The 27,899-nt window shown below is 40.3% G+C and overlaps 1 protein-coding gene across 1 annotated transcript; it reads left to right on the top strand.

Moving 5' to 3' along the window:
• The first annotated feature begins 143 nt into the window (after positions 1-143).
• On the top strand, positions 144-4,145 carry sox11a (SRY-box transcription factor 11a). The gene has a single exon (XM_057858496.1). It carries the CDS (start codon positions 306-308, stop codon positions 1,410-1,412), a length of 1,107 nt encoding a protein of 368 aa, XP_057714479.1. The 5' UTR covers positions 144-305; the 3' UTR covers positions 1,413-4,145.
• The last annotated feature ends 23,754 nt before the right edge of the window (positions 4,146-27,899 follow it).

The following is a 27,899-nucleotide window of genomic DNA, read 5'->3' as shown; positions in this document are numbered from 1 at the left end:
CCCTCTTGTCTCCCCATCCTCCTCCCCCTCTCCGACGGGGATGACTAAAGGGTTAAGAGAAGTCTTGGATGGAGTCTGCTGGGCGGAGTGCAGAAGACGTGATTGGATCTCGCACCGTGACGCAGGCGGCACGAAAAAGCCGATAACTAGTTAAGAAGGCAGTTTGGAAGTCTGCAAAAAGAGTGCAGAGCTTGAGACGCGCGTGTTTGGACGCCCCGGAGAGAGAAAGAGAGAAAAAAAGAAAAGACCGGTGCTTGACACCAGAGAAAAGGGAAATAGAGTTTGCGAGACGTTGGCGTGGCACCATGGTGCAACACACCGACACTAGCGAGACGGACGGGAGCATGTCACGGGAGGCGACGGACTCGGAGGAGAGTGAATTTATGGCGTGCAGCCCGGTGGCCATCAACCCGGACTGGTGCAAGACGGCCACCGGTCACATTAAAAGACCCATGAACGCCTTCATGGTGTGGTCGAAAATCGAGCGGAGAAAGATCATGGAGCAATCTCCGGATATGCACAACGCCGAGATCTCCAAGCGTCTGGGCAAGCGGTGGAAGATGCTGAAGGACAGCGAAAAGATCCCGTTCATCCGGGAAGCGGAGCGTCTCCGGCTAAAACACATGGCCGACTACCCCGACTACAAGTACAGACCCAAGAAGAAACCAAAGCTCGACAGCTCCAAGTCGGCGCCGTCGCCGGAGAAGTGCGGCAAAATGGCCAAACCGCCCAGCAAGAAGTGCAGCAAGATCAAAACCAAGAGCGGCCCCAAATCTTCGCACGCCTACGCCGACGATTGCGCCGGCGCGTTCAAGGCGACAAAAGTGATCAAGAGCGAGCCGAGCGACGACGAGGAGGACGAGGACGACTACGAGGAGGACTACCATATGCACCACCACATGCACCGGGTCGGGGGGATTAAGGAGGAGCGCCTGAGGCCGTATAACCTCGCCAAAGTGCCCGCCAGCCCCACGCTGAGCTCCTCGGCGGAGTCAGAGGGGGCGAGCATGTACGAGGAGCTACGCGCTTCCTCCACCTCCACCAACAGACTCTTTTACAACATCAAGAACATTTCCAAGCAGACGCTGCACGCTGCTTCCGTCTCACCAGCATCCTCCAGGTCGGTCTCCACATCCTCCTCATCCAGCAGCTCCTCATCCGGCGAGGACGCGGACGATTTGCTGTTTGACTTTAGTTTGAATTTCGCCCCCAGCGCCTCTGGCTCGGAGCCGGGCAACCCAAATTCAGGGAACCTGTCGTTGTCCCTCGTGGATAAAGACCTGGACTCGTTCTGCGAGGGCAGCCTGGGCTCTCACTTTGAGTTCCCAGACTATTGCACGCCTGAGCTCAGTGAGATGATCGCAGGAGACTGGCTGGAGGCCAACTTCTCCGATTTGGTATTTACATACTGATTTCAAACGTAATAACACACAGAAATGAGATGTTTGTCCTGATCAAGTTGTCCCTAAAAAACCTGCCTCCCTCTTATTTTGAAGGGGCCGTTTCAGGACCAGGAGGCAAGGTGAGGTTTGAGATGCTTATGAAGCTGGTAGCAAAAAAAAAAAATGTAAAAACAAACACAAGTCTGCAGACATTTTTTTTTTCTATGTTATCTGGCAGCATGACAGGGTTTTATGGATTTTTCCTTGCCGAACAAGCGGGGGAAAACATGAACTTCTATGCATCTTATCCTCTTTTTAGACAAACTGCAGGGAGACGAAACTTGTGGACTGAATCGAGCAAATCTGTGAACCGATCAGGATGTTACTTTACAAAAAAAAAAAAACACGTTTTCTGTAATTTCTAAACCGATTTTTTTGGTAATTTTCTTTGACAAACCTCAGCGTATACACACGCCGAGGGAAACATTTTGATACATGACAGACCTCATCTTTTTAAAAGAAAATAAGATATTTTCAGGCATATTTTTGTACAGTCGAAAGGGAATGTTCTTACTGGGCTTTCAGTGAGTTTCAGGCACTTCTTCCCTTTATTCTTGTTTTGTTTTTTATTTCACGCATGCAAGGGAGTCCTGGTTTGGAAGGATTAAGTTAAAATGGGAAACGTGCGTCAAAAATGCCTTGTGGTTTTTTCAACTAGGTTTTTTTGTACAGTTGTAGAGCAGATTTGTCGAGTATTTGTAGACAATACAATGGCGTCATGGGGGATACACATACCTCAGAGCTGGAACTAGTTTCAAGATTGTATATGTACTGTAATATAGTAAAGTTAGGAGTTTATGTATATCATACTCGTGATATGTGGATGGGTCCCGATCGCAGGTGTGAAACTGGATTTTTTTTTTTTTTGTGGGTATTTTTTACGGCACATACTGTTTTTCGCCCCTTCTCATTTTTTGTGCAATATAATACTCTTTAAGAAACAGACCATCGACAATTGTAGCAAGTGATGGGAAAAATTCGAACAGACTTGTGCACTGTCGGCATCGTCTCAAAGAATGAAAACAAATCAGCTGGAACTGATGCAAAACAAGCGGCGTGATACATACAAACAGGTTTTTTTGAATGTTATTGGAAATATTACGAGGGGAAATAAACCAGTTGATTATTCTGCAAAAAAACAAACAAAAAAATGGTACGGTGTCATACGGCGGTGGTCGAAACGAGCAAAAAAGTACATTCCACACTCCTGTTTCATTAAATGAAACTTTATTTTGAAACTGACGACTGCCTTGTTTTTTATCATGAACCATAAACATGTCTATTTTATTTCTTGCACTTAAAAAGCAGTTTATTTTTATGTGAGTCTCACATATGAAGTCTGTTTGATTACAAAAAAAAAAAAAAAGGTTTTGGAATATGACTTGATTATATGCCAGACGTTTTTTTCTTGTTGGAAGTTCTGGCCGGTAGTTACTTCACATTCCGGGTGTGAACCTGTCATCTTTTTGAATAAATAACAACCTACCACCATAGATTGTGTTTGCAGTTTTTGTGAATATATGTGAAAAATGTATACTCAAACTAATACGTGAATTCACATTTAATTAAAAAACTGAAAATTACTATTGTTGAAACTGATTTACTCTAATTTATACACTCAAAAATGGTTCCTGCGCCTTTAAGAAATTGAATTGCCCGCTTGCTGGCGCTCGGCGATGTGATTGGTGGGCTCGCCGGTCCCCTTGGAGACGACGCTGGAAAGAGGAGCTGCATCCTCCCCCCATCTTTTTTCCCTCCCCCTATACCCAGCATGTGGGAGCATTCAGTGTGTCTGGCTTCCATTCAGAAAAGTAGCGCCACGCTCAGCGTTGAGCCGCTTGAGAGATGTGCTGCAAAAAAAAGAAGCACTACATCTGACATATGTTCTCTCCGAGATAAACATTTGCACTTATTCCAGGCAGATGTCATCTAATCTATGAAAATGTGTTGTTGGGAAGATAATTCCACTGTGGAAATTCAGCCATTAATTCTTCAAAATATCACAAGTGGGTAGTGTGGCATTTGGACGAGAAAAGACGGTTTAGAACGATTATGTCAGTGGATGCCGCGTGTCCTATTTAGATCAACCGGGTAGCTTGAAATAACACAAACTGACTTCAAAAATCGTAGAGACAGAGAGAACCAAAAGTGGTATTTGCAATGTGGCAAATTTGATTTTGCCATGTGGCAAACTGTATTTTGACATGTGGCATTTTTTTGGTATGTGGAAAAATGGATTTTGGTATGTGGCATTTTTTTTTTTATATGTGGCATTTTTTTGGGGGGGGTATATGGCATTTTTGCAGGCCATGCACGTCCATGCCATTGAAGGCTATTCATGTCCAAATTTTCTATTTCATATGAAATGGCAGAAAAACAAACAAACAAACAAACCAAAATCAATTTTGCCACATGGCAAAAAAATGCCACATGTCAAAATACATTTTGCCACATGTCAAAAAAAAAAAGAAAAAAAAAGCCACACGGCAAAAAAAATGCCACATGGCGAAATCAATTTTGCCACATAGCAAAAAAAAAAAAAAAAAAAGCCACATGCTAAAGAAATAATGCCACATGGGATTTTTTTGGAGGGTATATGGCATTTTTTCAGACCATGTACGTCCATGCCATTGACGCCTATGAATGTCCAAATTTTCTATTCATATTAAATGGCAGAAAATCAAATAAACAAACAAACAAACCAAAATCCATTTTTCCACATGGTAAAAAAAAACAAAAAAACGCCACATGTCAAAATACATATTGGCACATGTCAAAAAAATGAAAAAAAAAAAAAAAAAAAGCCACATGGTAAAGAAATAATGCCACATGGCAAAAAAATGTCACATGGCTAAAAAAATGCCACATGGCAAAATGGATTTTGCCATGTGGCATTTTTTTTTGTTGTTGCCATGAACCAAAATTGATTTTACCATGTGCAACTTTTTTGCCGTGTGGCAAAATGATTTTGACATGTGGCATTTTTTTGGTCTGTGGCAAAATAGATTTTTGGTTTGTGGCATTTTTTGGAGGGGTATGTGGCATTTTTGGGGGTTATATGGCAGTTTTTGTGGGCCATGCACGTCCATGCCATTGACTGCTATGCAAGTCCAAATTTTCTATTTAAATTAAATGGCATTAAATGGCAGAAAAAAAGATGTGTGACTGTGATTTTTGACCATACACTTTACATTACAGCGCATTCACATTCAACTGGCACCCAAGTCAGACTATGCCATTGACAGCTATGGACGTCCAAATTTTTCATTCAAAATGCTACATGGCACAAAAAAAAAATGCCACATGGTAAAATCAATTTTGCCACGTGGGAAAAAAAATGCCATATGTCTAAATACATTTTGCCACGTGGCAAAATACATTTAGCCTTATGGCAGAAAAATGCCAACTGACATTAGGCCACATGGGCAAAAAAAAGCCACATGGCAAAATACATTTTGCCACATGTCAAAAAAAAAAAAAAAAAAAAAAAATTCCACGTGGCAAAAACAAAACAAACAAACAAAAAAAGCCACATGGCAAATTTGTGAATTTTTTTCCGATATGCATGTGTGATACATCTTTGGAAAGCTTAACATCTCAATTTTCTGGGGGAATTTTTTTAACATTAGGGCATTTAAAAAAAAAAAAAAAATTTTTAAACAGCAAAACCCTGTCTGGAGGTGAGAGCACGCGAGAGCAGAATTACAGACGCCATGACTTTAACGAGATAATATCGCATACTTACCTTGTTTTGATCCAAAAACTCCATGTAGCATGTATCACTGAGTCTCAAGACACAGCTGTGAATGGCCACAGTTGGATTTTGGGGGGATTTTATCGGTGAAACATGGTAGTATAACAAGGGTTAAGATGCAGAAATCGCAGACATCAAGGAGTGGTCAAGATTTTCTTTTTCATATATTTACTCTTTTAAACGTTTTTTTTGTTTTTTTTGTTTTTAAATTTTCTCTGTTTGGATCGATTATTTATCATCTAACGTATCAGAGAAAATGCGACAGTAACAAAAATGATACAATTAAGCGATAGTTATGAGGTAGATATCCATGACTTTTTTACAGACGCCATTTTTTTCATTGTGACATAATTTGTGAAAGTTAAAAATATGTGAGTGAATAATTTTTTAAAGTCGTTTTTTTTTTTTTTGTTTTTTTAAACGAAATATGGGACATCAATTAATGATTCCAAGCTAAAAGCGACAGACATTTTGAATGATAAATATAATTAGTTACCTTCGTTTTATGGCTGGGTTGAAACGACAGCGGTTGCACGACGTCTGTAAACGGGTTTTCAGGGTAAAGCGGACAAATTAAAAATAGTTCGGGGGCTTCATGCGCCATGAATCTGCTAAGGCAGCATACAGACATATTGTTCTGTCAAACACAACAGTTGTTTTGGCTTAAAATACAAGTTTCTTTTAAAGAGGAGCGCAAGTGCAGAAACTGCTTTTTTAGTCTTGTCCGTGTTTTCCGCCATATATAAACATTTCCTGGAGTTCACACAACTAAGCACAGCGCTGAAAGTCCCGAAGTGTCATTTACGTCGTGCTGAATCCATTTTTGGAGAATCTGCGGGTTCGCAATTCATGGTGTTCTGTCTAATCCTGAAGTCAGTAGCAGAAAATGTCAAAGATGGCGTCACTCATTTTTCGCTCAGGAGTCTTGTCTGTACACTCGCGTATCCGTAGCGTCCGGGAGCGTCGCATTGGCGCATCGAGCTCACCAACAGTCGCCAATAACCCCATTGACTCCACAATACAGTATACAGTATATTTAAAAAACAAAACAAAAAAAAACAATATTGGATAATGTCTCGCAGCACACCCCTCAAGCTCTCACGGCACCGTGGCACACTGGTCGAAAAACATTGGGTTACTCTACTTATGGCCATATGTCATTTTACGTGCATAGAAATCTAATGACTCTTTCACTCTTGCACTAGAGACAAATGTTTCAGGATGTTGTCATAGGTGAAACTTGAGCGTAATTACAACACATCTCTCTCTGTCGCGTAAGTATGTCAAAGAATGTAAAATTATGAACTTATAAGTGCTTACGTCTTCGCACACATGCACCATACAGTCGCCTCCGAGGTGTGGCTAAAGTGCTCCACCTCTAATAGATCATATGAGCCGGGCTGCCGAGAGATTTGTGTTCATTACAGCAATAGAATCTAATGATTAATATTTTCCATGCATGGCCGCGCAGGTACTAGCCCCCCCATTAGGTCCGTTTGCAAATCTGTAATAAAACATTTATCCAGCTATTACTTTAGCTGACCTATTGGTCAAAGTTGCTAATGGGTTCCTGGGCTATTCCCAGCTGAATCTCCACATTGATTTTGTGTTCCTCTGAAATATCTGCTCAGGGCTAATGCCACTGCTACATGTTTAAATGAAATTAGTGATCCGTTGAAATTTCCTCCAATTTCCTGCTTGAATAAATAAAAAAGGGGGAATCCGGAATGCTCGGGCAGTCGATTTGAAATCATTTATTTGCATCTGAAAGTCATAGTCGAGGGGCTGAGACTTGCACAAAGACCCCATCAAAACCAAAAGAGCTGAAAGTCCAACGAGGTTAAGATACCTAGTTATACAACCCCTAGTAAAAAGTATGGAATCACCAGTCTTGGACAAACACTCACTCGGACATTTAATCATGTAGAACTAACTAAGATAAAAAGCTTGAAAAAATAATGAACTAGTTCAAAAGTGCAACTCTTTAGCATTCAGAAACGCTAAACGAAATGAATAAAAAACATTGTGGTGGTCAGTAAATGTTAATTTTATAGAGCTAGTGTGGGGAAATATATATGGAATCACTCCATTCTGAGGAACAAATATGGATTCGTGAGAAAAAACAAAGAAATGACAATCAAAACACATCTCTAGTATTTAGTAGCACCACCTCTGGTTTGATGACAGCTTGCAGTCTCTGAGGGCATTTTTTTTTTCAATAGGGTTGAGATCTGGGCTATTTGCAGGCCATGACATTGACTGGATGAGTCTTTCTCCAAGGAATGCTTGAAGAGTTTTAGCTATGTGGCATGATGCATTGTCATCTTGGAAAATGACAAACATATTTTCAGTTGAAGGGATAAGAAAGCTGTCTAAAGTTTCAATGTAAACTTGTGCATTTATTGAAGATTTAAGCACATGTATCATCTCAGTGCCGTTGCCTGACATGCAGCCCCATATCATTAAGGACTGAGGGAATTTTGATGTTTTCTTCAGACATTCATCTTTGTAAATCTCACTGCAACGGCACCAAACAAGAGTTCCAGTATCATCACCTGTCCAATGCTGTTTTCCGAAATTTCCAGATTTGCGGTGAATCAGAAACAGGCACACTTTTGCAAAATAGACAATGTTTATTGATTAGAAAATGCAGAATAAATGAGATTTATTGATTACAATCCCACAAGAGGCAAGCAAACAAGTATCAACAAATGTCAACGATGACGCTAGATTTGAGTTTCTCAACCCCAGAATCCCCGCATTACCATTACAGCAAAACAAAATGTCCCTTAGCAATGAAAATCGCTTAGCGTGACAAATGAGCGGGGAGCCAACACACTCCGGTAAGGCGGCGAAGGAACAAAGCCAGGCGATCCGTACGTGACCCACTGGCGGACTTCATTGCTGCTAAGGGACATTTCGTTTTGCTGTAACGGTAACGCGGGGATTCTGGGGTTACAGCAAAACGAAATGTCCCTTAGCAATGAAAATCGCTTACCGTGAAGTCCGTCAGCGGGTCACGTACGGATCGCCTGGCTTTGTTCCTTCGCCGCCTTACCGGAATGTGTTGGCTCCCCGCTCATTTGTCACAGTAAGCGATTTTCATTGCTAAGGGACATTTCGTTTTGCTGTAACTTTAACGCGGGGATTCTGGGGTTGACAACCCCAAATCTAGGGTCATCGTTGACATTTGTTGATACTTATTTGCTTGCTCTTGTGGGATTGTAATCAATAAATCTCATTTATTCTGCATTTTCTAATCAATAAACATTGTCTATTTTTGCAAAAGTGTATCTGTTACTGATTCACCGCGAACCTGGAAATTTGGAAAGACTCTTGACACCTTGTCCAATGCAGATTCTTGACTCTTGACAAGGTTTTTTGCTAGGGGTTGTAGCAAATCTGAAAGTGACCCACACAACTACACATCCTATTGCACAGTGATTTGCTAGAATAAAAATACATAGGATTTTCTGAAATGTATTCCACTGAAATGCAGAGGTGGGTAAACTAGCCAAACATTTTACTCAAGTAAAAATAGCGTTCAGTGTTGTTTTTGTCTACGATGACGATAATAAAAATATTTCGTTAATGAACAACTTTTTCATGGTGATGACGTAACAATGACACGCTAAAAACGTGTCTTGGGAGACTAAAAGATATCAAGATGGATGCTAGTTGCCGTCTGATAAGACGAGGACGAGACGAAAATTCACCTTAGTTTCTGTCATAAGTTCACAATGAGTGATATTTTATCATATGTGTAGTTAGCACGCATCTTAGCAGTATTTGGTTGTGTCATTCATGTGACGTGCTGCGCCCACCCGACCCCACCACCCCACACACATGTGCCCATTCAAAGCTCCTTTTTCTATTACGTCATTGTATTAGGTCAAATAATACACAAAGGAGGACCAAAATTGGTATTTGCCATGTGGCAAAATGGATTTTGCCATGTGGCATTTTTATGTCATGTGGCATTTTTTCCCCATGTGACAAAATGGATTTTGCAATGTGGCATTTTTATTTGCCATGTAACATTTTTTTTTTTTGCCATGTGACATTTTATTGCCATGTGGCAAATTTTGTTTTGCAATAAGCATTGTCAAGAGTCAAGAATCTGCATTGGACAAGGTGACGATGCTGGAACTTTTGTGCTGTTCCAGTGAGATTTACAAAGACTGAAGAAAACATTAAAATTCCCTCAGTCCTTGATGATATGGGGCTGCATGTCAGGCAAAGGCACTGGGGAAATGGCTGTGGTTAAATTTTCAATAAATGCACAAGTTTACATTGAAATTTTAGACAGCTTTCTTATCCCTTCAATTGAAAATATGTTTGTCATTTTCCATGAAGACAATGCATCATGCCAAAGAGCTAAAACTCTTCAAGCATTCCTTGGAGAAAGACTCATTCAGTCAATGTCATGGCCTGCAAATAGCCCAGATCTAAACCCTATTGAAAATCTGTGATGGAAATTGCAAAAAATGTTCCCGACCAGCAAGGATGATCTGGAAACTGCAATCAAAGAAAGATGGCACCAAATTGATGAAGAATACTCATCAAGTCCATGCCGCAGAGACTGCAAGCTGTCATAACAGCCAGAGGTGGTGCTACTACATCCTAGAGATGTGTTTTGATTGTTATTTCTTTGTTTGTTTCTCCTGATTCCATATTTTTTTCTACATATATTTCCCTGCACTTGCTCTATAAAAGTAACATTTCCTGACCACCACAATGTTTTTATTCATTTCTTTCAGTGAATTCTTTCTGAATGCCAAGGAGTTGCACTATTGCACTCATTCATTATTTTTTCAAGCTTTTTATCCGAGTTTGTTCTACATAATAAAATGTCTGAGTGAGTGCTCGTCCGAGACTGGTGATTCCATACTTTTTGCTAGGGGTTGTAGGTAATAAATCCCACAATAACAACGCCTGTTATGTTTCCCTCACATCTTCCTCCACCACCCCTCCTGCTTCCTGCATGCTGACTCTCATCCGGTGAGCTCAGATGCATTACATCATGGCTGAGCTTATGCCACTGCGCAGTAAGATTCCGTGTTGTGTCATCGTTGATCCACGTAGGCTCATCCACCCCCGATGGGGAGGCTGTCGAATATCACTATGGGAATACCGCTCAGAATGCGGTCGCTTTCGTAACGACGATAACAACACGGCTAACCTAAATTCAAACCTGTTTACTGTCCGTTCGTTTACAAGCGAGCAGAATTTATGGTACCTGAGCCTGCTGTCTGGCGCGTCTACTTGACTGACTGTCTGGATGTGTTATTTTACTTTAACAGCTCATTCAAAGCCAATAAAAATAATAAAATATCTTGATTCCAGGTGAGAAAAGGCATGAGATCTGAGACAGATTACTTTAACAGTGCTCATTAATCCCTTTACTGTAAATTTAAAAATCTTACACCCAGTGTCCTCAGCTCTAGTTTTGGCCCTAGGGGGACTCCTCCTGCTGCTGTTGATGGCTATCCAGTTGGTGTGTATGGGCTGGGAGGCAGAGAGAACAGGGTTGGGCCCATCTGCTGCAATGCTATCCACTATCATTTGTGGGGGATGTAATGGGTGGGGGCGTGGTCATGCTAGATTGTGCACACGCATGCATGTGCATACAGTGGGGCAAATAAGTATTTAGTCAACCACTAATTGTGCAAGTTCTCCCACTTGAAAAAAATATTAGAGAGGCCTGTAATTGTCAACATGGGTAAACCACAACCATGAGAGACAGAATGGGGAAAAAAAAAAAAAAAAAAAAAAAAAAAAAAATCATATTATTTGATTTTTAAAGAATTTATTTGCAAATCATGGTGGAAAATAAGTATTTGTTCAATACCAAAAGTTCATCTCAATACTTTGTTATGTACCCTTTGTTGGCAATAACAGAGGCCAAATGTTTTCTGTAACTCTTCACAAGCTTTTCACACACTGTTGCTGGTATTTTGGCCCACTCCTCCATGCAGATCTCCTTTAGAGCAGTGATGTTTTGAGGCTGTAGTTGGGCAACACGGACTTTCAACTCCCTCTGCAGATTTTCTATGGGGTTGAGAACTGAAGACTGGCTAGGCCACTCCAGCACCCTAAAATGCTTCTTACGAAGCCACTCCTTTGTTGCCCTGGCTGTGTGTTTGGGATCATTGTCATGCTGAAAGACCCAACCACGTATCATCTTCAATGCCCTTGCTGACGGAAGGAGATTTTCACTCAAAATCTCTCGATACATGGCCCCATTCATTCTTTCCTTTACACAGACCAGTCATCCTGGTCCCTTTGCAGAAAAACAGCCCCAAAGCCTGATGTTTCCACCCCCATGCTTCACAGTGGGTATGGTGCAATTCAGTATTCTTTTTCCTCCAAACAAGAGAACCTGTGTTTCTACCAAAAAGTTCTATTTTGGTTTCATCTGACCATAACACATTCTCACAGTCCTCTTCTGGATCATCCAAATGCTCTCAAGCGAACCGCAAACGGGCCTGGACGTGTACTTTCTTCAGCAGGGGGACACGTCTGGCCGTGCAGGATTTGAGTCGCTGGCAGCGCATTGTGTTACTGATCGTAGCCTTTGTTACTGTGGTCCCAGCTCTCTGTAGGTCATTTACTAGGTCCTCCCGTGTGGTTCTGGGGTTTTTGCTCCCCGTTCTTGTTATCATTTTGACGCCACGGGGTGAGGAGGGAGTTGAAAGTCCGTCTTGCCCAACGACAGCCCCATAACATCACTGCTCTAGAGGAGATCTGCATGGAGGAATGGGCCAAAATACCAGCAACAGTGTGTGAAAAGCTTGTGAAGAGTTACAGAAAACGTTTGGCCTCCGTTATTGCCAACAAAGGGTACATAACAAAGTATTGAGATGAACTTTTGGTATAGCCCAAATACTTATTTTCCACCATGATTTGCAAATAAATTCTTTAAAAATCAAACAATGTGATTTTCTGTTTTTTTTTTTTTTCCACATTCTGTCTCTCATGGTTGAGGTTTACCCATGTTGACAATTACAGGCCTCTCTAACATTTTCAAGTGGTAGAACTTGCACAATTAGTGGAAATTAGTGGAATTAGTCGAAATACTTATTTGCCCCACTCTATTTGAAATGGATGAATATCTGATTCAGACTTCCCCCATTCAGTTTATTGAATTTAGTCTAGCTTTTAGCAGTGTTGTTTTCGTCAACGATGACTATAACGATAATATTTCGTCAACAAACAATTTTTCCATGACGATAACGAGATGACAACAAGCTAAAAACATATCTTGGAAGACCAAAACTTAACAACACAAATGCCAGTTTTTGTCTGACAAGACAAGAACAAGACGAAAATGCGCTATAGTTTTCGTCACATGTTAACAATGTCTGACATTTTATGTGTAGTTAGAAAGGGTGTAACGGTACATGTATTTGCATTGAACCGTTTCGGTACGGAGGCGTACCGAACGAGTTTCTGACGTAATGTAACCCTTACTTTTTGAGGCTGTGAGTCGATCAGGTTACAGTTTCTTTGTATAGATTATATTTACTCCGTCTTCTCTACTATAATGAGGACCAACACGGTACGACAGTATAACCCAGAAACGTCAACAGCGCAACAACGAGGCCGCCGCGAGAACGCAGTGAAACGCGGGCGTTAAAGTCAATCAGCCAATGCCCACCAGTCGGAGTACGGCTGCGTGTTAGACGCGTCTCAACAGCGACTCAACACGACGCACGTGAAAAGAATGGCAGTGTTTATTATTTGATGCGAGACCCGACCCTCCTGCGTCAATACTACTACCGGTAGCTAGGATCGGGCAGACCGGAAGTCACTCGTGTAAAAATACAGTGGATCGGGTCAATTTTCAAACTAATATGCAATCGTAACCCACTTTTTGAGTCCATTAGATCTCTTGAGTGGTAGATCGGGGCACAGTTGACTTGTCTTTGTTGATTTACTGCTGTCTTCTCTGCTATAATAATAACCAACACGGCCCCGTGTTCAATACAAAACCCTCCTACCACAACAAAACGAGTAGGAAATAATATTCACATAGGAACTAAAGTTATACAACATAAAATATACAATATAAATGAATACTACATCACATTTGTAAAATATAAACACATAATAAAATAAATAATAGCCCATTTAAATAAAATAAATTGAAATGAGCTAAAATATCTGTAATTAAATGATAAGAATAATACACAGATCAAATTTATTAATTTCTGGGTGGCGCTTTAACTTGAGAAAATCCACCAATAAAGCTTTTGAAGACCGTTCATAAGAAAAAAAAAATGTTTCATTGAGGCATTTAATTTGTAAAATACATGTTAAAATCTTTTTCATTGGGATTGCTTTTCTCTTCAGCACAGGACTTCTCTTTTCTTCTTTCTTTAAAAAAGAAAGCTGACCAATACCCGGGGTCTGAAAGTCAAATTGTTGTTGGATTATCTTAAAACATCCGCTACTTTTTGAGCAGAATTCTAGCTTTGTATAGGCTAATGTTCCGGTCGTTGAAAGCACAAAGGTGTGTAATAAACAACTAGCACATTTATATTTTGCATTTTGTTTTCTTACTGTATCAAAAACGAACCGAACCGTGACCTCAAAACCGAGGTACGTACCGAACCCATTTTTGTGTACCGTTACACCCCTAGTAGTTAGCCTGCCTGGTTGTGTCAGTCATGTGACGTGCTGCTACCCACCAACTAAAACTAAACTAAAAGAGCTTTCTGAAGACCTGCGATCAAGGATTGTTGATTTGTATAAAGTTGGGAAAGGATACACAATCATCTCTAAAAGTCACCAATCGACAGTCAGAGAAGTTGTCGACAAATGGAGAGAGTTTGGCACTGTTGCTTCTTTCCCAAGGAGTGGCCGTCCACCAAAGATGTCGCCAAGAGTTCAGCGCAGAATACTCTGAGAGGTAAAAAAGAACCCTAGAGTGTCTGCCAAAGACCTACAGAATTCACTGGCACAGTCCAATATCTCTGTGCCAAAAATCAACTATAGGTAAAACTATGGCCGAGTATGGTGTTCATGGGAGGACACCTCAGAGGAAGCCACTGCTGTCTAAAAAAACCCAAGCATTGTTGCTCCTTTAATGTTCACAGAAAGGCACTCGAAATATTTTGTGGACTGATGAAACCAAAGTTGAATTGTTTGGTAGTAACAGACAATGTCAGGTGTGGAGGAAAAATGAAACAGCTCACCAACATCAACAACTCACCTACACCGTGAAGTATGGTGGAGGGAGCATCATGATTTGGGGCTGTTTTGCTGCCTCGGGGCCTGGACAACTTGCAATCATTAATGGAAGAATGAATTTAAAAGTTTTGCATGATGTTTTGCAGAAAAACCTGAGGCCTTCTGCCAGACAGTTGTAGCTAGAGATGTCCCGATCGATCGGCATCGATCAGGTCCTATCACGTCATTTTCAAAGTATCGGAATCGGCACAAAAATATCGGACATGCCTTTTTTTGATATATATATATTTTGAATAAATCGTTTTCTAATTGTATTTAACGTTACAGATATAATATGTTACACTCATCCAGAGTCTTCAGTTTTGGCTTAAGGTAGGGTTATCAAATTTATCCCGATAATGGCGTTAATTAATTTTTAAAAAATTGTATCACGTTAAAATATTTAATGCAATTAATGCATAAGCTGCACGACCCACTCACGCATTGTCGCGTTCAATCTGTAATGGCGTCGTTTTACCTATATAGAGAGCTAAAAAGCAGCGTAAAATGAGTAGAGTGAATTTTGGAAGCCAATAGAGCCTTTTTTTGGCTAAAGCCTTACAATCCCTCTCTCAGCAATTAAAAATATTGTGAGAGCTAATGTGGGGAAGAAAGGTAGTAGTTGATCATTTTCTTAAGACCCTATGTTATTTCCCAAGGCAGAGAAGATATATCAATTGGTAGCACTACGCACAGTCATGGTTCCACTTCCCATCATGCATTTGGGCAAAGCTACAGAATCATTTACTGAAAGCTCAACAAATACACTAGATGGCAATATTTAGTCACAATATACAAAGTCACATTTGTCCTTTAAGAATTACAAGTCTTTCTATCCGTGGATCCCTCTCACAGAAAGAATGTTAATGTAAATGCCATCTTGACGATTTATTGTCATAATAAACAAATACAGTACTTATGTACTGTATGTTGAATGTATATATTCGTCCGAGTTTTATTCATTTTTCTCTTAATGCATTGCCAAAATGTATATGATCCCGAAAAATTATCGGGAATGATTGGAATTGAATCGGGAGCAAAAAAAAAAAAAAAAAGGAATCGGATCGGGAAATATCGGGATCGGCAGATACTCAAACTAAAACGATCGTGATCGGATCCGGAGCAAAAAAACATGATCGGAACAACCCTAGTTGTAGCTAAAAAGAGGATGAATGCTGCAACAAGACAATGATCCAAAACACAGAAGTAAATCAACTTCAGATACACGTTCTGGAGTGGCCAAGTCAAAGTCCAGACTTGAACCCCATTGAGATGCTGTGGCATGACCTAAAGACAGTGATTCATGCCAGACATCCCAGGAATCTGACTGAACTGCAGCAGTTTTGTAGAGACGAACGGGCCAAGATTACTCCTAATCGATGTGCCAGACTGATCTGCAGCTCCAGGAAGCGTCTGGTTGAAGTTATTGCTACCATAGGGGGGTCACAAAATATTACATGGGATGGTTCACTTACCTATTTTTTCCCCTTCTGTTATTGTTTGCACACTATCTTCATTAAAATATGAAAACCGATAAATATTTGGGTGGTTTTAGTTAAAGCAGAAACAGTTTTTTCATCTGTGTGGTTTTAACAAAGATCAGATCACATGGTGATTTTACGCAGAAATGTGAGAAATTCCAAAAGGGTCAGATACTTTTTCATACCATTGTAGAAACACAACATTGGTTGTCTGCATTGACAGCCTGAGGAAGATGTTGTCAAGGAAGTGTGTATATTGGCTGTTGCGTTGAAAAACTGTACGGCCTAATATGAATACTACATTGTAGTCACCGGATTTACGACGTTGTTCGATTGGGGATCGAAATCGATGTCCGGTTGTGTGTATCCGTATCTGTAGTGGGGTGTCTCGTGTGGATTCTGTCGTGAAGTCTCTGTGTAAAGGGGGTCTTAGTGGAGTCTCAGTGGCTTGTCGGGGATTGTTTGAGCCGGCAGTATTGTCTCGCCAACACAGAAACAAACAGTTCAATCAATCCTCCTTGAATATGTTCTGACACGTGGGGAGATCTCACTGGGATAAGGTCACTTTTCTGCGGGGAGCAGCCGCGGGTCGTTCATCAGTCATTTGAATTATCTATCGGGAGGGTGGGGGGCTCACGAACTCTTATCCGCACCTGCTTCTCTTTTCAACTCAGAGTAATCCTATTAATGAAAACGGAGTCCTTTGGATGACATTCTTCCGATTTGGGATCGAGAATTCTGTTTGCGCCGCGCACTGTCGGAGAAAACAATTTCCAAATCATTTCATAGACGCCTCAATGAGAGGATCAGTGTAATTAGAGGCGTTTTGTAATGACATTTGCTCGGAGAGCAATCATTAAAGTTAGTTGGCCTTATTTTGCTCAGTTTGGGATTTGCAGAGCTCTGTTTGCAGTTAATTGTGACTGCATATTTGATATTTGCCTGTACAGCAACCGCAGGAGCACGGCCTTGCTTTTTAATGAGAAAATTGGAATAAACTCGGTGATTTAAGACAAGGTTATTATGGGAGCAAACTTTAGCGTATGCAAGGGCGTAAGTTTGCATAGGGATGGTAGGGACATAACACTACTAGGTTTTAAGATGCTCAGATTGTCCTCACTAACTTTTAAAGCAACCTTATTTGCATTAAATAATGAGTTCAGTTATATAGATAATTTAGAACGTCGTCCGATACTATGTTGTAAGAACAGAATAGACCCGACCATTATTAAGTGAATTATTTTCATTATTATCAGACATACATGTACCCCTTTTTCACTTGCTGAATGTGCCGATATTCTGCCAAAAGCTCCTACATCAGCAAAACGTCCTACATTAGTCGAATTTGACACCCAAAGTACTACTGTGCGCTCTAAACTTGTTTTGTTTAGATGCATACAGGAATAACGTACTAAAAATGCCTGCAGAAAACACTTAAATGTAGTTATATCAAATAAGGACGGTTTAAATACGCTACGTGACTAATGTGGTCAACTGCTTCAAAGCTAACACAAAAAACACAATGGTTAAAAGTATAAGAGGGTAATACTTGCAAAAAGTATTTTTGAGGCAGTGAAAAGGTTCTAAATAACAAAAATAAAAACAAAAATAGTGAGTACTCGCCGCTTCCAACCCATGTGCGCGTGCACGTGGATGCATGCGCAAGCCCGCTGAGCATTGTGTCGGACGTTTCGCCGCGTAGTAAGGAATGGCCGAACACCGGTCCATTTTTTTCCCCCTTAAACGCACATTTGATTGGCTGATGAGTTGACCACCCCTCAACCGCTCACATACACACACATACACACAGCCCCGACACAGACAACATGTTGACAAAAGTCCGCCTCCTCCACACCCTTCCAAAAGGAGGGATATTAGAAGTATTTTTTTCGGCCAGCAGCAGTCTCTGTAAGTTCAGTAAAAAGACGTCAGTGTTGTAGAGGTGGGGAACACACCACTAATTTGCTACTGAAAGTCCGACCCGCATCAGAATTAGCATAACCATAGGCTTCATAATGTATTAAGGCCGATTCATAGGGGGCCTATCTACAGTGTATCACAAAAGTGAGTACACCCCTCGCATTTTTGCTGATATTTAAGTATATCTTTTCATGGGACAACATAGACAAAATGACACTCTAACACAAGCAATAGTAGTCTGTGTGCAGCTTATATATTAGGGTTAATTTATTTTCCCTTCAAAATAACTCCAAATATAGCCATTAATATCTAAACCCCTGGTAACAAAAGTGAGTACACCGCATAGAAACTACGTACATGCCTAAATGTCCAAATTGAATACCGCTTGTCATTTTCCCTCCAAAATGTCATGTGACTCGTTACAGGAGTGCTGTCAGCATTGCTGCAGAGATTGAAGAGGTGGGGGATCAGCCTGTTAGTGCTCAGACCATACGCTGCACTCTGCATCAAATTGGTGTGCATGGCTGTCACCCCAGGAGGAAGCCTCTTCTGAAGACAGCACACAAGAAAGTCCGCGAACAGTTTGCTGAAGACATGTCAACAAAGCACATGGATTACTGGAAACATATCCTATGTCTGATAAGACGGGCGGGCTTATACTGTCTTCAGAAGAGGCTTCCTCCTGGGGTGACAGCCATGCACACCAATTTGATGTAGAGTGCAGCGTATGGTCTGAGCACTAACAGGCTGACCCCACACCTCTTCAATCTCTGCAGCAATGCTGACAGCATTCCTGTAACGAGTCACATGGCATTTTGGAGGGAAAATGACTAGTGGTACTCAATTTGGACATTTAGGGATGTACGTAGTTTCTATGCGGTGTACTCACTTTTGTTGCCAGGGGTTTAGATATTAATGGCTATATTTGGAGTTATTTTGGGGTGGAAATAAATGAACCCTAATATATAAGCTGCACACAGACTACTTTTCATTGTGTTAAAGTGTCATTTTGTCAGTGTTGTCCCATGAAAACATACAGTGGGGCAAATAAGTATTTAGTCAACCACCAATTGTGCAAGTTCTCCTACTTGAAAAGATTAGAGAGGCCTGTAATTGTCAACATGGATAAAGCTCAACCATGAGAGACAGAATGTGAAAAAAAACAACAGAAAATCACATTGTTTGATTTTTAAATAATTTATTTCCAAATTAGAGTGGAAAATAAGTATTTGGTCACCTACAAACAAGTAAGATTTTTTACTGTCAAAGAGGTCTAACTTCTTCTAACGAGGTCTAACGAGGCTCCACTCGTTACCTGTATAAATGGAACCTGGTTTAACTCATTATCGGTATAAAAGACTCCTGTCCATAACCTCAGTCAGTCACACTCCAAACTCCACTATGGCCAAGACCAAAGAGCTGTCGAAGGACACCAGAGACAAAATTGTACCCCTGCACCAGGCTGGGAAGATTGAATCTGCAATAGGTAAAATGCATTCAAGACCACTGATAATCCCCCTCGATCTGGGGCTCCATGCAGGATCTCACCCCATGGCATCAAAATGATAACAAGAACGATGAGCAAAAATCCAAGAACCACACGGAGGGACCTAGTGAATGATCTACAGAGAGCTGGGACCACAGTAACAAAGGCTACTATCAGTAACACAATGCGCCCCAGGGACTCAAATCCTGCACTGCCAGACGTGTCCCCCTGCTGAAGAAAGTACATGTCTAGGCCCATCTGCGGTTTGCTAGAGAAAACATTTGGATGATCCAGAAGAGGACTGGGAGAATGTGTGATGGTCAGATGGAACCAAAATAGAACTTTTTGGTAGAAACACAGGTTCTCTTGTTTGGAGGAAAATAAAATACTGAATTGCACCATACCCACTGTTAAGCATTGGGCTATTTTTCTGCAAAGGGACCAGGACGACTGATCTCTGTAAAGGAAAGAATGAATGGGGCCATGTATCAAGATATTTTGAGGGAAAATCTCCTTATGTCAGCAAGGGCATTTAAGATGAGACGTGGCTGGGTCTTTCAGCATGACATTGATCCCAAACACACAGCCAGGGCAACAAAGGAATGGCTTCGTAAGAAGAATTTCAAGGTCCTGGAGTGGCTTAGCCAGTCTCCAGATCTCAACCCCATATAAAATCTATGGAGGGAGTTGAAAGTCCGTGTTGCCCAACGACAGCCCCAAAACATCACTGCTCTAGAGGAGATCTGCATGGAGGAATGGGCCAAAATACCAGCAACAGTGTGTGAAAAGCTTGTGAAGAGTTACAGAAAACGTTTGGCCTCCGTTATTGCCAACAAAGGGTACATAACAAATTATTGAGATTAACTTTTGGTATTGACTGCATACTTATTTCCCACCATGATTTGAAAATAAATTCTTTAAAAATTTAACAATATGATTTTCTGTTTTTTTTTTTTCACATTCTGTCCCTCATGGTTGAGGTTTACCCATGTCGACAATTACACGCCTGTCTAATATTTTCAAGTGGGAGAACATGCACAATTAGTGGTTGAGTAAATACTTATTTGCCCCACTGTGTACTTAAATATCTGCAGAAATGCGAGGGGTATACTCACTTTTGTGATTCACTGTATGTATACATGGTCATATTGCTATCTGATCAAAGGGATGTGTAATACTTCACCATAATTTCAGCACTCAGTACTGTTGGGGAAAGTCTGATTAGCTATGTGCATGGATTTAAAGCTAAAGCAATACCTCCTCCCCCGCTTTTGGAGCAAGGATTGCATGAGCGCGAGAGTTGCTGGGGTTTTTGTGGGTGTTATTGGCCCAGCAAGATACATGAACCTAAAATAAACCAACTGTATATGGTTCTCACCACAAACTAATGGTTTAATCTAGAGCGTTTGGGCCAACCTAGCTGTATTGTAAACCCGATTTAAAAGAGGTAAAGTACCTCTCTGCAAGTCTCCACTTTAATGGCACCGGCAACAGACATTCATGACCCCCTACCTGACCAAACCAGGATTAAGCAAAGCAGTAATCTAGATTCAAAAGTGCAGCTCAAAGGGAGCCCATGCAATTTCCCCCTAAAGCTAGAGCAAAGCCAGCAGTTGGTCATTCATATGCATCTGAAATCTAATACTCCGCTGCTGTTCCCCCGCTGTGAACCGCCCCTCTCCCTCCCTCGCTGACTCACTTGTGAACCTCAACTGCACCAGTGCAATCTGACCATTCCATGCCTCGTTCTCCCTCCCCCAGCTCTTTCTATCTACTAGCATGTTACCCAGGTGACACCGCCAGGGAATCCCCTCACAGTTCAACCAAATGCTGGGTTTGTCTCGCCATTGCTGCATCAGTAAATAATTAGCACACCGAGTCCTTCATGGCGGAACACAGGAAGCATGGATTGCTTAACATGGAGGTTTCACTGATTGTTACCAAGGAGCATTACAGCCTGGCTGAAAAATCAGGGGAGGGAGAAGACAGTTTCCGTATTTTACAGACTATAAGGCAGGGTTCACTCGATCCGGAGCTCGGTGCCACTTTTCCTGTCTTGTTTTCCACGTCTCTCAGCGTTTTGGCAAAATATTTTTTGGACTGATGAAACAAAGTTGAATTGCTTGGGAATATCACAAAATGTCATGTGTGGAGGAAAAGTGGAATAGCTTCATCCCCACTGTGAAGTATGGTGGAGGGAGCATCATGATTTGGGGCTGTTTTACTGCCTCAGGGCCTGGACAACTCGCAATCTTTAATGGAAGAATGAATTCGAAAGGATGTTTCACAGGAAAACCTGAGGCCGTCTGCCAGACAGTTGAAGCTAAAAAGAGGGTGGATGCTGCAACAAGACAATGATCGAAAACACAGAAGTAAATCAATTTCAGAATGGTTTCAGAAGAACAAAATGCATCTTCTGGAATGGCCAAGTCAAATTCCAGACTTGAACCCCTTTGAGATGCTGTGCCTAATGACAGCGATTCATGCCATACATCCCAGGAATCTGACTGAACTACAGCAGATTTGTAGAGAAGAATGGGCCTGATCGATGTAACAGACTGATCTGCAGCTACAGGAAGCATCTGGTTGAAGTTATTGCTGCCAAAAGGGGGGGCCCACAAAATATTTAAATGTGATGGTTCACATATTTTTCCCCCCTTCTGTCATTGTTTGCATGTTATCCTCATTAGAATATGAAAACCTATAAATGTTTGGGTGGGTTTTACTTAAAGCAGACACTATTGTTTCATCTGTGTGATTTTGACAAAGATCAGGTCACATTTGATGGTGATTTTATGCAGAAATGTGAGAAATTCCAAAAGGTTCAGATACTTTACAATACCACTGTACGAGAGTTAACTCCAGCGTGTTTAGTGTGTCTAGCGGTGGTAAAACATTTCCAAAAAATCCTGTTCAATGGAGTTTTTATTTTTTTAACCCTGATACAGTATCTTAAAGTAACACTTTTTAGAGTTGCAATTGCAATACCGTGAAACGGTGATATTTTTGCTTAAAATTATTGTTAGAGGCAGGAATTTGAGCACAACTTGTTATGTTGTTGCAAAGGATTATAGAATACATGTGTGTGAAGTGGGTGTGTCAATGTCACCTAATTAATATCACCTGTGACTACCTTGGAAAGTTTGATTGAGGTCGGCAGAGAGGAGGCAGGGTGCCCGCTTGGTTTAAATCAGGGCTAAAAATGCTTTTGTTTAGCGCTGCATATCCATAACTGGCTATATATTTCAATCTACCTGCTTTCTATTCCTCTTGTGCTTATCTCCATTGCTGATTTCAATTATTAGTAGTAGTAGTAGTTTTTGTTTTATTTTTATTTCTGTTTTATTTTTATTTATTTTTATTCTATTTGTGATTAAATGCGATCTTTTGTCTTGGTTTTTACGTTGTATTGATTTAAATGTGATTTTTATGATCTTCATGTGATGTAAAGCACTTTGAATTGCCTTGTGTTCAATTGTGCTATATAAATAAATTTGCCTTGCCTTGCTTTGCCTTGTATGTGTTTTAAGTTCACGGTGCACACTTTTGCGAAATATATATAGTAGACAAACGTGTGTTAATGTGTGTTGAGCTCAATTGGATGGGAAATTGTCAAAGTTAGGCTGCATTAGTCACGTGATCAAACAACGTTTATGATCCATGCGATCACATTAAGACAAAATGTGCCAAATGAACGCCATCGGAGGACAGTTCCAGCCTCACGCGAGTTCGTGGATGCAGCACGTCTGACAGAGCCCCGCTCTTCCCTCTATGTGAGTAACTGGACACTCACACAACAGTTATCATACCGTCAGAATCTCATACCGGCACATGGCTAATGTAGAGACGTTCGTAAGTAGAGGTACCACTGTCAATAAAATGCTCTTAATATCAAGGGATCGTTCTGTGTTAAATTCAGAGTTAAATTCACTGGAACGTTCAGTTCTCTTACCTGTGAAAAGATGCAAGTTGTGGCTTCAGATCTCATACAGTGGTATCAAAAAGTATCTGAACCTTTTGGAATTTCTCGCATTTCTGCATAAAATCGCCATCAAATGTGATCTGATCTTTGTCAAAACCACACAAATGAAAAAACAGTGTCAGCTTTAGCTACAACCACTCAAACATTTATTGGTTTTCATATTTTAATGAGGATAGTATGCAAGCAATGACAGAAGGGGGGAAAAATAAGTCAACCATCACATTCAATATTTTGTGGCCCCCACTTTGGCAGCAAGAACTTCAACCAGACGCTTCCTGTAGCTGCAGATCAGTCTAGCACATCGATCAGGACTACTCTTGGCCCATTCTTCTCTACAAAACTGCTGTAGGTCAGTCAGATTCCTGGGATGTCTGGCATGAATCGCTGTCTTTAGGTCATGGCACAGCATCTCAATGGGGTTCAAGTCTGGACTTTGACTTGGCCACTCCGGAACGTGTATTTTGTTCTTCTGAAACCATTCCGAAGTTGATTTATTTCTGAGTTTTGGATCATTGTCTTGTTGCAGCATCCATCCTCTTTTTAGCTTCAACTGTCTGACAGACGGCCTCAGGTTTTCCTGCAAAACTTTTGAATTCATTCTTCCATTAATGATTGCAAGTTGTCCAGGCCCTGAGGCATCAAAACAGCCCCAAAATCATGATGCTTATTCCACTATGCTTAACGGTGGGGATGAGGTGTTGATGTTGGTGAGCTGTTCCATTTTTCCTCAACAAATGACATTGTGTGTTACTCCCAAACAATTCAACTTTGGTTTCATCAGTCTACAAAATATTTTGCCCAAACGTCTGTGGAGTGTCCAAGTGCCTTTTTGCAAACATTCAACGAGAGACAATGTTTTTTTTTTTTTTTTAGACAGCAGTGTCTTCCTCCGTCGAGTCCTCCCATGAAGTGATGTGTCCACAGAGATATTGGACTGTGCCATTGATTTCTGTAAATCAAGGGTTCTTTTTTTTTTACCTCTCTGAGTATTCTGCGCTGAGTATTCTGCACTGAACTCTTGCTGTCATCTTTGGTGGACAGCCACTCCTTGGGAGAGAAGCAACAGTGCCAAACTCTCCATTTGTAGACAACTTCTTTGACTGTTGACTGATGAACATTCAGACTTCTAGAGAGGGTTTTCTATCCTTTCCCAGCTTTATACAAATCAACAATCCTTGATCGCAGGTCTTCAGACAGCTTTTTTGACCGAGCCTTAATGCACATCAGACAATGCTTCTCATCAAAACAATTATTACCGGGTGTATGTTTTATAGTAGGCAAGGCAGCTGTAAACCACTCATGGGCGATTGGGCATGCACCTGACTTAAATTGTTTGGTAAAAATTGGTTTCACTTGTTCTTAAGTCTCCTTTGGCATGGGTTCACTTACTTATTTTCCCACCTTCTGTCATTGTTAGCATGCTAGCCTCATTAAAATATGAAAACCTATAAATGTTTGGGTGGTTTTAGTTAAAGCCGACACTGTTTTTACATCTGTGCGATTTTGACAAAGATAAGATCACATTTGATGATGATTTTATGCAGAAATGTGAGAAATTCCAAAAGGTTCAGACACTTTTTCATACCACTGTACACTTACCCTGACTCGGTACTTGTTTCCTGGCTGATCAGAGTTATTCATTTCATTGAGCCAACAGAGAACAGCTGTTGCTGCGTCATTACAAATGGGCACAGGCAGTCCGGAGTGTCCTTACAGATATAAGAGACATGGGCCTGCTGTTTCTTGATGTTCTGAATGACCTACATTTCTGTATTTTTTATTTTTATTTTTTTTACAACAAAGTTCATAAAATTGTAGATGAGTAATCTCGGTTTCAACAGTAATGCAATTGGACATCAAGCTTTCTCATTCATAGTAATAGGCATGGAATACTTTCTCAAAAAGTGTCCTTCATTTTAGTACTGCAACGATGAATCGAATAGAGTAATTCAATTAGATAAAAGATTTCAATAAAATTTTGCTGCTTTGAGTATTTGTTTAAAGTGGCATTGTAATGGTTTGTTTTGAAAGTGTTTGCATTAGTTGCATACAGTTTTATTGATTTGGATGGATACACTGCCCCCCAGTGGCAACAGTGAATATGACATAACTCATTTCACATGGCTGAATCCAGCTGCTCCCTGTTAAGACCAACATAAGCCAAGATTTAGTTTGAGCAAATGTTTTTTTTTTTGCATTTGTAATTTAGTTTATATGTATATTTAGCTTTTTTTTTGTCTGAACATATGTTTGGACCATTTGTTAAGAGCATTGTGTGAAGAAAGAAAAAGTTAGCATTTTATAGCATTTAAACCAGCAGACTTTTGCTATGCAAGTGTTTGCATTTAGTTTTATTGATTTGGGTGGATACACTGCCCTTTAGTGGCAACAGTGATAATGACATACCTCATTTCACATGGCTGAATCCAGCTGCTCCCTGTTAAGACAAACATAAGCTTTTGTTTGAGATAGTTTTTTAATGCATTTGTAATTTAGTTTATAGGAACATTTAGCTGTTTTTGTGGGAATATGTGTTTGAACTATTTGTTAAGAGCATTATAAAAAAAAAAAAAAAAAAAAAAAAAAAACATTTTATAGCATGTGCAAGGTAGCCAATTGGTCTTTTGTTTTCAGATCCTCATTTATTCATACCGTTTGAGGCTCAGCTCAGGAACTTATTATTCGAACTAACTAGTTCATCGATTCATCGACTACTAAAATTATCGATAGCTGCAGCCCTACTTCATTTTAATAAGACACCATTAATTGGTATTTGGTAATAGTCTGAACACCAGGTGCACTACATAAAAGAAAAAAAAAATACCCAATATAAGAGATGGACAATATATATAACCAATAACCAGCAACAAACTATCCAGTGGATATACACACAGACCTCCATGTTACTTTTCTGTGTTAGCTAAAAATCTATCAAATCAGAGTGATTTGTTGTAAATAGCCAAATTAAGTTTCTACAGTATGTTCCCTGATTCCACCCCCAACCACCACACACAAAAGTAGGTTACTGCTAACATTGGAGCCTGGATTGGTTTTGGCGATTCATCTTCCGTGCAGCTCTCAGCACCTTCACTCGGCCTTGTGATGGTATTATCACCGGTGTTTTTCACGGCGAGATGGTAGAAGCTCTCTGGTGCAGCATCTCTGATGAAGCATGCATGTCACATAACACAATACCGGCAATATAGCCAAGCGTATTCCCAGCTGAACAGGACTGCTATTTAAAACGAAACAAAAAGAGTAAAATTAGTAATTTATCTGAATGGCTCTTTGAAATGAACCGATCATATACAGCCAACTCCTTTCAAAGAACCATGCATCCCATCTCTAGGTGGCAGTGCTACCTAGATATACTGTACTGTATAAAACTTTGAACAGCATAGATCCCAATGAGGCTTTCCAAGGGCTGGTTGGCACATTGTCTCGATACTTTTAGTTCTAATTGTAAGCTCATTCCACACTCAGGGAGCAATAATTGTCAAGATATTCCTTGACATACCAAAAGTGCTTCCCCAACATCTTTAAAACGTATTTACCTTGATTTTTTTTTAATAATCAGGGTGAAATGTTGCACTTTTTAATTGTTGTGTTTAATCACCTAGGGCCTAGGCAATATTCAGACCACTTTTGATAGCAACCAAATAGAACTGTATATATCTTGATGATTATTAGAAATAATCATAATTTATAGTTATTTTTCCCATGTGGTTTGAATTGTATCATTTGATTTCCCTATATTGCATAGGATCTTATCGCTTCCAAATCAAGCCAACTCATTATTTAATTGGTTTGGCTTTAATTATATATTTTTCTTTTTGAGGGGTATCATAACCTTTTAATAGTGGTGTCCAAATTTAGAGTTGTGTGCCTTCAATGTGCCGCAACAAATTTAAAAAATGATTAATTAAAGATCTATGCTAATTTTCATTAGCTTGTCTAAGAAAGTCCAACAGTATGTTAGCAACAAGCTAACTAGCTATTAGCAATTTTATTAATAATTCATTTTAGGACCAAAACCAATTCATTTCCTATGGCACATTCAATATTTCACCAAAATTTCACAATTTTTGGGGTGGAGGACATCCTACAGCCCGCTTCAGTTATTTGCATTCCATCGAAGTTAGTCAACACATGCAGTGATCCAAACGCCGGATTTAGCTTGAAAAAGTATGAAAGCTGTACCGCATACAAACGGGAAGGATCGTCTCAGGAGTGATTTGTTCGAGGATACAAGGTAATTGTTATATTTTTCGTACCTCCTATGTATTTTGAAATGTTGTGAAAATAATCAATGGGAGAAATGAACCGCTACAGATTAGCACCATTCTTCGACATATTTACGTAAAATAAACACTAAATGCATTTTTTTGTTGTTGTTGTTACTTTTAACCAAGAATCGAGATGGTTTTACGTTCATATCTATGAAGAATTCAGGGATTTAAGCATTTATTTACCACAAGAATTTTCAACGGAAAAAGCTCTTTGTTTACATATGGCGGCCGGTAATTTCCTTACTGAGTAGCCTCATACTTCACAATATTTAGGTAAAATAAGTGCTACCTGCACGTTTGTTTTTTGCTTT

The sequence above is a fragment of the Corythoichthys intestinalis genome, chromosome 15 (genome assembly GCF_030265065.1).
Source record: "Corythoichthys intestinalis isolate RoL2023-P3 chromosome 15, ASM3026506v1, whole genome shotgun sequence".
NCBI lineage: Eukaryota > Metazoa > Chordata > Actinopteri > Syngnathiformes > Syngnathidae > Corythoichthys > Corythoichthys intestinalis.
The sequence above is the reverse complement of the archived record's forward strand: the minus strand, read 5'-3'. Positions and strand labels throughout refer to the sequence as shown.

Excerpts from the sequence above, each read along its gene's own strand:
- sox11a (XM_057858496.1), top strand. The coding sequence starts at position 306 with ATGGTGCAACACACCGACACTAGCGAGACGGACGGGAGCATGTCACGG.